Source organism: Nothobranchius furzeri, chromosome 1 (genome assembly GCF_043380555.1).
Source record: "Nothobranchius furzeri strain GRZ-AD chromosome 1, NfurGRZ-RIMD1, whole genome shotgun sequence".
Taxonomy (NCBI): domain Eukaryota; kingdom Metazoa; phylum Chordata; class Actinopteri; order Cyprinodontiformes; family Nothobranchiidae; genus Nothobranchius; species Nothobranchius furzeri.
The window spans coordinates 93,009,641-93,022,931 of NC_091741.1; the positions used below are offsets into that span (position 1 = coordinate 93,009,641).

Genomic DNA, 13,291 nt, shown 5'->3' on the forward strand with positions numbered 1-13,291 from the left:
TCTTCCGGCTCTCGGAGGGTGCAGATGCTTTTTTCCTCCTCTCCTCCATATCTTATCCTCAAGGCCTTTGTCTTTCTCTGTGTGCTGGGTGCACGGCTGCTTCTGCATTTTTTTTCTGGAAACTGGAAACTGAAATCACTAAAATGGATCTCGTCAGTTGGTCACTCAATGCGACTGTTAAAATGTTTTCAACGATGAGAACGGGAGAAGGGGCTCCCGGATGTCCCTCCGCGACAGACCCAGTTGGACACATAATGGACTCCTGGAAACAATGGAACTTGAATTGTCTATCTCAGCTGTCTGTGGAGGACTCTAAACGTGTGGATATTCGTGGTGTTGGTGTCAGGTTTCCTGCTCATTGCCTTGGAAGCTACCTGGCTTACCGGAAAATTAATGAGCTGTTGAGGAATATTGGCCTGCTCCCGGAGCTCAGAGATGGATTGCATCTCGCTGTGAATTCACAGACTCACATAATAGTCGAGATGAATCGTATAACTTTGGCCGAGGTTCATTCATTGGCACAAAAGATGGATGCCATCAAGGATAGAGTGGACAAATTAGCACGGATTGGGATAGTTTACAACCCATTTTGGGATTTTGAGAGGTTGAGGACCAAGGAACTTTAAGGCAGAAAGGAAATTATCTCTGTCTGGCCCCAAAACAATTTCTAATCGGAATCTGATGCCCTTCAGCCTGCAAGGCTCCAACAAAAACTCCCCCCTCAGAAGATATGTGGAATGTACCGTCGCTATGGCAACTCAACTCTGTCTCCTTTTCTAGCCTGGTCGGGACTGCGGGAAGGCCGCTGAATCGTTCCAGGGTCACTGCAACCCTCCAACCCTCAATGCTCCTCCCCCTATCCACACTGAGGTGACATGCGCTGCTTATTGTAGCTGCAGGAACTGAAATGGGGATAGTCCCAACCCACCACCCCACCTAGTGGACACTTATGTTGTGTTGTCTGAAGTCTGTTGCATATATGTTTGAGGTGTTTTTTGCAGTGGAGGGTAGCTCTGAAGTGCCTTTTTTCCCTCCACCTGAACCAATCCTCATGTAACCCTCTTATCTCTATTAAGGTAGTGCGACTCAGGGTTGCGAATGACCACAGTCACCAATTCTTGTCGTGTCTTGCCCGTGTATGTCTGATCTCTGAATTGTGTTTACTGAAACTCTAATTTCCCTCTGGGATTAATAAAGCATCTTTTTCTTTGAAATACAGAGTTGATGGACCAGATCAGCCACACCAAAAGCTATTTCCTGACCACTTCAGGGCAGCAGGAGAGAAGAAACCTTCAAGCTTCCTGGACCATCAGACACCCTTCTCTGGAAAACCATCACAGCCACGAATGCCTATTGTGATGCATGTGGCTTCCCAAACAAGTCCAAGATTTACTTCATTCCAAGAAGTGATGTTTAGAGATTTGCTGTGCTCTCATTTTAGTGGTTTCTTTGCTCCAACTTACGTGCAGCAGCTCATCAAGCTCTGCAGAAGCCTGTTTATCACCTGCCGATTGAAATCAGGTGTGTTGAAGCAGGGTAAAGCATGGATATCAGCCCTCCAGGACCAGAATTAACCACTGCTCTATAAAATTCAGAAGGTTTTGATACAGAGATTGTATGTTTTTAATATTCAGTATATTTAATACTCGTGTTATTAGTGTGTGTGTTTGTATGCACAGTTTCATCAGCTTTAAGTTGATTCATCACTCTGTATAAATGTATATAAATGTATGGTTTTATATATATATATATATATATATATATATATATATATATATATCTCAAGAGGAACAACTCAATAATTCACCTACTCACAGTTTCATGTAACCAATTGTGTGCCACTGAATGTGTCCGTGCTTAAGCAGCCTTAACCTTTCTTCAACAACTGTAATCCATATTATGTAATAAAGAATTCTTGATACCTAAAACGGTTTAGGTCAACTTTTACCAGTACCAGTTACTAAAGGTGGTCCAACTGGCAAAGAGCTGCTTTGAGTCTTGACCAGGAAGGCATAGCCCTGACAAGCTTTAACAGACAAAAACATGGAGGGCCTAAAAGAGCCAGTACTATTCATCATCATCATCATCATCATCATCATCATCTCTTTTATTTCTATAGTCCTTTCAACACCCAGCAGCTTGACACAAAGTAATGAACACAGCATTTAAAGTTATAAAAACATACAAACATAAAAAAACAAAGCATGCAAAAACACATAGCATAAACATAACTTAAAATAATTACAACACATTAAAAAAACTGCTGCCAGGATTGCATTACTGCTCATTACGGCTAGCCAATAAATACAATATTTTGAAAACCTGGATGGTGGGAATGCAATTATGTATTAATAAATTGATCCAAAATTGCAAAGCCAGAACCAAGATAACCTGGTCAACTCTAGTTAAAGCTGGATCTGGACACATCCCGGGGGCCAAAATCTGTCAGCTCCACATCATCTGGTTAAAAGTACTGCTAAGTAGGAAGAAGCACTGCCTTGAGAGCTTTAAAACAAAATTTGTATTTGTGTCTGAAAGTTTTTTCAATGTTATCAAAACTAAAAACGTATCAGTTTGGATAAAAACAAAATAAACTAGAAAAATAAACAAAGATATATAGAAAAATAAACTAAAAGACTAAAAGAGCGAGCTGAGCTAGAAAGCCAGGCTCTCAATTTACCGGTCGATCTACGTCCCAATCCTCACCTATGGTCATGAGCTTTGGGTAATGACCGAAAGAACGAGATTGCGAATACAAGCGGCCGAAATGAGTTTCCTCCGTAGGGTGGCTGGGCTCAGCCTTAGAGATAGGGTGACGAGCTCGGACATTCGGGAGGGACTCGGAGTAGAACCGCTGCTCCTCCGGATCGAAAGGAGTCACTTGAGGTGGTTTGGGCATCTGGTAAGGATGCCTCCTGGACGCCTCCCCGGGGAGGTGTTTTGGGCATGTCCTGCCGGCAGGAGGCCCCCGGGTCAACCCAGGACACGTTGGAGAGGTTACATCTCCAATCTGGTCCGGGAACGCCTTGGGGTCTTGCCGGAGGAACTGGTGGAGGTGGCTGGGGAGAGGACGGTCTGGAGCTCCCTAGTTGGGATGCTGCCCCCGCAACCCGGACCCGGATAAGCGGAGGAAGACGAAGACGAAACACACGTAAGGCCAAGAGAAAATCATATGTGAGCATTTTGTATTGTGAGAAAAAAAATCCAAGTACTGATGATCGGAATGATATTGTTTTGTCCATGTTTGTGATGGATGTCTAAAAATAAAACTCAGTCTATTGTTTTTCAAAATGTGATATATTTACAAAGTAAGAAAGGTACATTAAAGGTCTTTGTTAGGGCCACTTTATATTTCAAAGCAAATGCAGACATGACACCAGTTTATTTCCATAATAAATGAAAGTGATTAATGACCCACATCTCAGTCCAGTTGTGTCATGTCAGGTTCAGGGCTATGTCCTGGGTCCCCTCCTCTTCATAATTTATCTTCTTTCCCTTGGTACATATAACATCAGTTCTCACTGACATACTGATGAATCACAAATCTATTTACTAGCAATCCCACGTCCCCCTCTACACACAACGCTGACTGGAAGTGTTGCAGAAACTGAATCCTAGTTCTCCTTGAATTTGCTAAAATTAAACAGCGGTAAACTAAGAGTATCCTCCTTGGCTAAAGAAAACCAACAAAACCAGACAACTTCTTGCCTTTTCTTGATAACTCCTCTGTATCCCATCTGCAACACATGTTAAGAGCTTGGACAGCCTTTGATAGCATGTTACACTTTCAATGTCTCATTAATTTCATCACCCAGTCTGCATATTTACATGTACACAACATTTTTGTCTTCACCCCTCCCTCTCACTCAACATCACTGCTATTCAATCTTGTCATTTCTTGCCTTGAATGCTGCCCAATCATCTCAAGAACTTTTCCCATCAGTTTGCTCCAGATTTGCAGGTAATTGAAAACCTCTTTAATTACCATTTTAGGCCGTAGACAACCTTGCATCTAGTGTTTCTGACTGTCTTCATGTTGACACTCCCACACACATGCTTGAACCTTCATCCTCCACAGCCTTGTCCATTCCTCCTGAATGTCTTCCTACCATGGGGAGTAGAGCATTCAGCCGCTCAGCTGCAATACATTAAAGAGACTACCACTTGAGCTCAGAATTATTGCATCCGTTTCTCTTTTTAAATTAAATCTCCAAGCTCATCTCATTGAAATAATTTTTGCACTCTGATTATGATTCAGCATTATGTGTGTTCTAATTATAATGTTTGTGCTTTTGTCTTAAAACTGTTCTATGGACTTATTTGTATTTGTTGTTCAGTGACATTGACTGCAGAGAAAGATGGTATTCATCCCCTTAGGGAACTTAAAGACTTGCTGTTAAATGCAATTTAATGAAAAGGGATTCATACCTCAGGGGAAGAATCTGAGTCTCCAAACACATCAGCAAACTCAGAGGGACTTTTCTTCAGAGTCTGGTCAGCAGGCAGCGTGTTGTCATTGTAAGATGACACAAACTTAAAGTCACTGGTTCTAGATCCTGTTGTCAGGTAGGCGTCATAGTTGTAGGAGCTGCGTAAAGTTCCTGTTCCATCAACGTCTGCGTAATTAGGAGGGAGATAAGCTCCAGGAATGGCCACTGCTCCATCAAACAACAGTCTGGGCTTTCTCCTGCGACAAAACCTCACACCCAGGACGATGATGATGAAGGTCAGGAAGAAGGTGGACACACACACCAGCGCAATGATCAGATACGAGGTCAGTTTGGAGTTCTTGTCATCATAAGAAATATCTTTCAGCTCTGGCACCTCAGCCAAGTTATCAGAAATCAGTAAATACATGGCACAGGTGGCAGACAGAGAGGGCTGTCCGTTATCTTTCACTGCTACAATCAGGTTCTGTTTCATGCTGTCAGATTCAGAAATGTCCCGCTGCGTCCTGATCTCTCCGCTGTGCACACCGATAGTGAAAAGTCCCGGATCAGTGGATCTGACTATCTGATAGGACAGCCAGGCGTTCTGTCCAGAGTCCGCGTCCACCGCTATCACTTTGGACACCAGAGAGCCTCCGTGTGCAGCTTTGGGGACCAGCTCGGTCATGAAGGAGCTGCCCTCCGGGGCGGGGTACAGTATCTGAGGAGAGTTGTCATTCACATCTGATACGAACACACTCACGGTCACGTTGCTGCTGAGAGGAGGAGAACCGTTGTCTCTGGCCATCACGTGGACTTTAAAACTCCTCAGCTGTTCATAATCAAACGACCTGACAGCGTGGATCACCCCCGTGTCTCCGTTAACTGATAGATAGGAGGACACCGACGCGCCGTTCACCTCAGCAGGTAACAGAGAATAAATCACGGTACCGTTTTGTCTCCAGTCCGGGTCTCGAGCACTAACGGAACATAAAGTGGAGCCAGGTTTGTTATTTTCACTCACATAAGCGCTGTAGGACTGCTCCTCAAACACAGGTGGGTTGTCGTTGATGTCAGCTACAGATAACTGAACAGTTTTAGAGGAGGACAGAGGTGGAGAGCCCTCGTCAGTGGCACTGATTGTAATGTTGTAATCAGACACTAGTTCACGGTCCAGCTGTCCTGTGGTCACCAGAGAATAATAGTTTTTAATAGAAGGAACCAACTTAAAAGGAACATTTCCATGTACAGTGCAACGGATCTGTTGATTATTATCAGAATCTGCATCCTGCACATTGATAATTCCTACATCTGTTCCTGGTGGCACACTTTCTGGCACTGGGTTAGTTAGAGACTTGATGTAGATTACAGGGATGTTATCATTGACATCAATGACATCTATGGTAACTTTTGTGTATGTTGACAATCCTAATCCATCCTTCGCTTTAATGCGTAAATCATATGATGTAACAGTTTCAAAATCGATTGCACTAATAAGTTTTATTTGACCATTTTTATGGTCAATTTGAAAAACTTTCTTTACATCCTCAGACACGTGACCAAAATCATAAGTCACATCTCCATTCAGTCCCTCATCAGCATCAGCTGCACTAACTGTGACCACTAGAGTGTCTAAAGGAGAGTCTTCAGGCAGACTGGCTTTATAAACCTCCTGACTGAACACTGGGGCGTTATCATTAGCATCCAGCACAGAGACATGAATGACTACTGTACCTGATCTCTGAGGAGATCCTCCATCTAAAGCTGTCAGCAATAAATTTACTTCCTTCCGCTTTTCACGATCAAGCTCCTTATATAGAACAAGCTCTATCTTATTTCCATCAGAATCCAAAATAAAATGATCGTTACGTTCGAGGCTGTACTCCTGAACTGCATTCTGTCCTACGTCAGCATCATGCGCCTCCTCGATCACAAACCGAGCTCCTTTAATCGCCGACTCCCGAATTTCTATTTTAAAAGACGCTTCATTAAACAGCGGAGAATTGTCATTAATATCCTTAATATGGAGATTAAAAGGATGCAGTTCAAGAGGATTTTCCAGAACAAGATCCCGTTTGATCACACACGACTGTTTTTCTCCACAAAGCTCCTCTCGGTCAATCCTCTCGGCCACTATTAGATCTCCTGTGCTCACGTTTACATCACAGTAATGTTTGCGGTTTCCTGTCGCATCCACGCGAGCATTTCTAAATGATAGTTTACGCAAATCCAGACTCAGATCCTTCGCTATGTTTCCAATAACAGATCCACGCTTCATTTCCTCTTGAAACGAAAAGCTCACGTCACCATTTGCGACATTCCCCAATAAAAAGAAAACAAAGAAAGTAATTCGAGGCTCCATGATGGACGAGAGAAGGTGGATTAGTGAAGAAAATGCAACCCCGACTTGATATTTAGGAATCCTGTCTGTTAAAATGGAAATAAACGCAGCTTCCAGGAAAACAGAGCGCAAAGCACGAGCTGACTCGAAATGAGAAAAAAAATGCCCTTGAATCAGTCTTAACAAAGAGTGGAGGAGACAAATCTTCACGTTATAAGGCGGATGGCGACGCCATGAGAGCAGAAAAGGCACAGCACAATAATAAAAATAACTGCATCAGAAATACAAAGATGGGATGAAATAATTTCCGCTGAGAAGCAGCTCGGAAATTGTGACCAAAATAAAATAACCATAAATCAAGAGTTCAGTAAATGTCTTTGAATTTCCGGCAGAATGTTATGCCTTTTATTTAACAACATTTCTGAATAGAAAAAGGAAGGAGATTAGACTTTTCATTAACAGTAAGACCTAGTAATAATTCAGACAGCCTGTGGAAACCCAAATCATACTTTAAGAATCGACTGAATAAAATATTTGTGAAAATTAAAGGTAGAAATTTGAAAATTGAAAACGTACATGAAGGTGAAAGTATCAGTTACAATAATGCATGATGCAACATTAAATATTGTCTAAAAATAATTTAATTAGAGAGAGAAATGTTAATAATTGATTCAAATGTAGGACGAAAAAAATCAAAATTACTGATTAAAAAACAAGCCAAGTTTCAGAATTTAAGTATCTTGGTGAATAATAACATCTACCAACTTAATCAAAACCAATTATAGAATTTTCTTTAACGAACCCAGTGTAATAAAGTCTGTTTAAAAGAAATAAAAACCCCATTTGAGTGTCTTAAATACTTTTTAAATAACCTTTCCACAAAATATGTTTCAATAAAAAATAAATAAATTCTGATCAAGTACCATGCTAAAATGATTAACCATGAACATTCTATTTAAATAAAAATCACCTCTGCATGTTGTTTAATTTAGTTGTGGTATTAACTGGCATTACAAGCTGTTCCCAAGATAATATTCAAAAAATCAATTAAATTGTATCAAGCATCAAACTCTCCAGAGATATCATAAAACTTGATTAGGCCATTTTCAGAATATATTCAATATTAGCATCAATTAAATAAGACATAAATAAATAAACAAACAAACAAATAAAGAAGAGAGCTGTAAATGCTAGCAGCAACTAAAAGGTTCAGCACCAAGGACAGAGACGTAAGACCAAAACTGCAGATGGCACCCATATTACAGTAACTAAACAGACCACAGAAAAGTTAGATTGTTTCTCATTCCTACTTGTTTTGTAATTTTCTTTCTGTTGATTTCAACACATTTTCTAAATAGGGGTTTATGGAAAGTAAATGTTGTCCTGTGACACAAAAACTGAGAAAATATGTCATCAAGGTGAGGATAAAGCTGATGTTTCTCCAAAATAAAAATTTGTGTAAAAAATATTTTCAATCAATAGAAACGAGATAAAATGAAAACGACTACTAAATTTGAAAGTATAAACGAAAGTTTGCTAAGCAACAAAGATAAATTTGGGAATATGAATCGAGTTAACTGCCTACCTCTGGGGAAGAATCACAACTTCCAAACACATCAGCAAACTCAGAAGGACTTTTCTTCAGAGTCTGGTCAGCAGGCAGCGTGTTGTCATTGTAAGATGACACAAACTTAAAGTCACTGGTTCTAGATCCTGTTGTCAGATAGGCGTCATAGTTGTAGGAACTGCGTAAAGTTCCTGTTCCATCAACATCTGCGTAATTAGGAGGGAGATAAGCTCCGGGAATGGCCACTGCTCCATCAAACAACAGTCTGGGCTTTCTCCTGCGACAGAACCTCACACCCAGGATGATGATGATGAAGGTCAGGAAGAAGGTGGACACACACACCAGCGCAATGATCAGATACGAGGTCAGTTTGGAGTTCTTGTCATCATAAGAAATATCTTTCAGCTCTGGCACCTCAGCCAAGTTATCAGAAATCAGTAAATACATGGCACAGGTGGCAGACAGAGAGGGCTGTCCGTTATCTTTCACTGCTACAATCAGGTTCTGTTTCATGCTGTCAGATTCAGAAATGTCCCGCTGCGTCCTGATCTCTCCGCTGTGCACACCGATAGTGAAAAGTCCCGGATCAGTGGATCTGACTATCTGATAGGACAGCCAGGCGTTCTGTCCAGAGTCCGCGTCCACCGCTATCACTTTGGACACCAGAGAGCCTCCGTGTGCAGCTTTGGGGACCAGCTCGGTCATGAAGGAGCTGCCCTCCGGGGCGGGGTACAGTATCTGAGGAGAGTTGTCATTCACATCTGATACGAACACACTCACGGTCACGTTGCTGCTGAGAGGAGGAGAACCGTTGTCTCTGGCCATCACGTGGACTTTAAAACTCCTCAGCTGTTCATAATCAAACGACCTGACAGCGTGGATCACCCCCGTGTCTCCGTTAACTGATAGATAGGAGGACACCGACGCGCCGTTCACCTCAGCAGGTAACAGAGAATAAATCACGGTACCGTTTTGTCTCCAGTCCGGGTCTCGAGCACTAACGGAACATAAAGTGGAGCCAGGTTTGTTATTTTCACTCACATAAGCGCTGTAGGACTGCTCCTCAAACACAGGTGGGTTGTCGTTGATGTCAGCTACAGATAACTGAACAGTTTTAGAGGAGGACAGAGGTGGAGAGCCCTCGTCAGTGGCACTGATTGTAATGTTGTAATCAGACACTAGCTCACGGTCCAGCTGTCCTGTGGTCACCAGAGAATAATAGTTTTTAATGGAAGGAACCAACTTAAAAGGAACGTTCTGCTGGATGGAGCAGCGGACCTGTCGGTTCTTCTCAGAGTCTCTGTCCTGCACGTTGATGATGCCCACCTCTGTACCAGGTGGTGCGTTCTCTGGTACCGGGTTGGACAGGGACTTTAGGTTAATAACAGGGGCGTTGTCATTCACATCAATTATGTCAATGATTAGTTTAATTTCTGAGGTTAGTCCGTATCCATCTTTAGCTTCAATCATAACTTCATATCTAGGACCTTCTTCATAATCTACATCACCTGTTACAAAGATTACTCCAGATTTCTGATCAATAGAAAAAAGCTTCCCTGCTTTATCAGACAGTCGGCTAAATTCATACGTGACCTCTCCATTAACACCGTCATCTGCATCTGTTGCACTAACTGTAACAACTGGGGTTTTTACCGGAGAGTTTTCCGGTAACCTGGCTGAATAAACAGACTCGGTAAAAACGGGAGCATTATCGTTAGCATCCAGCACAGTGACGTGAATAACTACAGTCCCAGATTTAGGAGGAGATCCTCCATCTACAGCTGTGAGCAGCAGTCTCAGTTCGTTCTGATCTTCTCGGTCTAACTCTTTATCCAAAACCAGCTCTCCATATTTGCTGCCACTGCTGGATGTCTGAATATTAAACACGAAGTGCGCGTTTTGATTCAAAACGTAGCTTTGAACGGAGTTCTGGCCTATGTCTGAATCATGAGCAGCAGTCACACGGTACCTCGCTCCTTTAACAGCGGATTCTCTGATTTCCAGCTTCATTACATCCTTTTGGAAAACGGGTGAATTATCGTTTATATCCTGCACCTGGAGAGACAGTCTTTGTAATTCCAGAGGATTTTCTAAAAGCAGATCGAATTTGAGAACACATGTCGGCTTCTCCCCGCAAAGCTCCTCTCTGTCTATCCTCCCTACAACGACCACATCCCCATTTTTCTGGTTGATTGTTATATACTGTTTATCAGTTCCTTCCATTTCGACACGCGCTTTACGCGCAGCCAGTCTCCCGAAATCCAGTCCCAAATCCTTTGCGATATTTCCAATGACAGATCCGTGTTTCAGCTCCTCTTCGACTGAATAGGTCAGGTCTCCGTGAGCGCAGTGCAGCACAAAGAAAACAAAGAGTCCGCAGATTAATGCGATTCGCAGACTAAATGCCATCGTTGCGCAGCTTAATGCCACAAGCGACAAAACTACGTTTTTACCCGTAAAATAATTTACTCACAAATCTATGATTTTCTCTCCGCTGTGACCACCTGTCTTAAATAGCACAGAACACACACCGACCAATCCCAGTAATGGAGGATGTAAGACAAGCACGGTCAATGTTACACGCTTATCTGGTCTATACTGACACCTTGAGTAGAAATAAAATATAACCACTGCATAGAAATGATCAAACTCTTCAGCAACTATTTTAGTGCTGAAACTTAATATGTTTTATGTCATTATGAAAACCTATTTAATTAGTTCAAATGCAGTGTTATTCTCATGTGACAGAATTGCAAATTAAAAATAATTGTTTTAAAATATATCTGATCCCACAACGTTTATTTTTACAGAAAACATTATCAAAGGTATAGCTCACATCAATCTGCACAGGGCTTCCTTTCTCATTCGTAATGAAACAATAACACAAATAAATGGATTATTATTAGAAAAGACACACATAAGATATAGTATAGACCATGAGTAGTGGTGGGCTACAATTGCAAAGGAGTCATCTGTGTTTTGTCCTCCTTTCATTTTATCAGAAAGAGCACAGATAATATGAAAAAAATGTTAAATGTTAATTACTTGTTATATAAGAGCATGTGATCCTTCTGTTTAATGTCTTAATTTCTATTGACGGATGAGATAATTTCTACTGATGAAGAACACAGCTATGCAGTCGGACTTTTTTTTCATCAACAGATGAGAGTTCAGACAAATCAAGGGCACAACTGTGCATGCAAACTTTCAGACAAATGCCTAGGCTGCAATGGATCACCACAAATAACAGACACAGTAGCATAAATGAAGATGTAGCATGCTTTTTACTTCTTTTAAACATCTTTGGTTCTTGAGTTCATGGTCCAGTCCAGCCCAAACCAGATAGTTTTACATGGTGAGTTTAAACAAGCCATCACCCCTGATACATTTGCAGATTTGCTTGAAATCATATTATCATAGAATATGTATGCCTCTTATGGCATAGATTTTTTGTGTGATAATTTAATCTGATGTCTCATTTAAATGTCTAAATGACTGTAACAAATACCACTGATTTGATGAGGAAGCAATAAAAAAGAAACAATCCAAATGTTTAAAACAGAAATATAATTTTTTTTTCAAATGATTCAAAATGAAGCACAGTAGAATAAAAGGCAAAAAGGCTTTTGTCAAAAATGAGTTCATGTTTTCCATCATTTTCCTTCAGGAAGAAGAATCTTCATCCTCAACAACAATGCTGATTCGTCATATATACAACCATCTGCAACCCCATGCAAATATCCTAATCCTGGAAGACATGAACATTCATATTCCCACACGCTCTCATCACAGGTTCTCAACCAATCTTTCCTGCAGCTGATGAAGCAGTGAATTAGTACCTCACCCACAGTAGCCTTGTGGATGTGAAATCCCCCATGAAACCAACACATTCTCACACTCAAAGTGTCAAAAACTGATGACGGGTGACCAAGCCTTTGTTTTGGGAGCTGTGCCAGAGCGTCACTTTCCAAATTCCACGAGAAAACGGAGATTTCACCGAATTCTGACCTTTACCCTTTTGCTATTTAATCTTCCCCTCTCCCCCATCCTAAGCTTAACCCACTTGCGCATGCAAAACTTAGTTTCTAGTTGTAACATCCCTCTCAAACATTGTTAACAGGAAGTTTAGAATGAGAAACAAGGTTATGGTTAGTTTGGGGGTGAGGGGAAAGTTAAATAGCAAGAGGTTAGAGGTTAAATGTCAGTGAAATGTTATCGCAGGTGTCGGAAACCGACGCCTCCTGATGCTCCTAATGCATCGAAAACAAATGCTTGGTCCCTCAACATAATGTTTGGACGCTTCAGGTGTGAGAATACGTTGATGAAACCTACATTGTTTGCTTCCCCGGTTAAAGGAGGCCTCTCACTGATAAAAATTAGACAGTGAAACTCTAGGATTTGAAAAACCTGACAGATCTCTGTAACACTGTCACTAACATTCATGGACTCACCCATCATGACTTGCAACGCGGAAAGCTGCTGTTGGTTTAGCATCTAGAAAACAGCAGAGAATATCTCGGCTAGTAGAAGCTAACTGTTAGATTAGCTAACTATCTTGTTAAACTCCAATCTCTACCATCCACAGCCTCCACTGAACAAAAGTGTGATTATTTATTTGCTTTCTCTACATCTTACATTATATATTTTCTCTGTTTCGTCTGGCTTCCCTACAAACAGATTGTTCAGACTCCACCTGTCCTCAAATACATAGATACATAGATATAGATGGTGGTGCGTGTAGACGCAGCGACCTCACGCTCTCCTGAAAATGCGGTGTTTTGTTTGTCAAGTAAGTGTCTTTCTGCAAGTATTTCTTGCCAGTCCACGTCGGAATATGTGTACAGTCGTCAGGCTCTCTTACACATTCGGAGAAGCAAGATCTGCCAAGTTTTGAACACTAACGTTGAGGTGTTAAGGGAAATAGGACTTCTGCAACAGCCTGCTAGCTGGCCTAGC

At 41.5% G+C, this 13,291-nt stretch overlaps 3 protein-coding genes across 8 annotated transcripts in view; all 3 read right to left on the reverse strand.

Annotated features, from left to right (window-relative positions):
* Positions 1-13,291, reverse strand: part of LOC107376386 (protocadherin gamma-C5) — a 344,488-nt gene that overhangs the window by 235,258 nt on the left and 95,939 nt on the right. The gene's annotated exons all lie outside the window — the stretch shown is intronic.
* On the reverse strand, positions 58-7,072 carry LOC107396877 (protocadherin beta-16). Its single transcript, XM_054734126.2, has one exon. It carries the CDS (start codon positions 6,787-6,789, stop codon positions 4,423-4,425), a length of 2,367 nt encoding a protein of 788 aa, XP_054590101.2. The 5' UTR covers positions 6,790-7,072; the 3' UTR covers positions 58-4,422.
* Positions 7,785-12,993, reverse strand: LOC107396874 (protocadherin gamma-A12-like). Its single transcript, XM_015976719.3, has one exon. It carries the CDS (start codon positions 10,742-10,744, stop codon positions 8,342-8,344), a length of 2,403 nt encoding a protein of 800 aa, XP_015832205.3. The 5' UTR covers positions 10,745-12,993; the 3' UTR covers positions 7,785-8,341.

Bases quoted from the DNA above. Each gene is read 5' to 3' on its own strand.
- LOC107396877 (XM_054734126.2), bottom strand. From the start codon at position 6,789: ATGGAGCCTCGAATTACTTTCTTTGTTTTCTTTTTATTGGGGAATGTC.
- LOC107396874 (XM_015976719.3), bottom strand. From the start codon at position 10,744: ATGGCATTTAGTCTGCGAATCGCATTAATCTGCGGACTCTTTGTTTTC.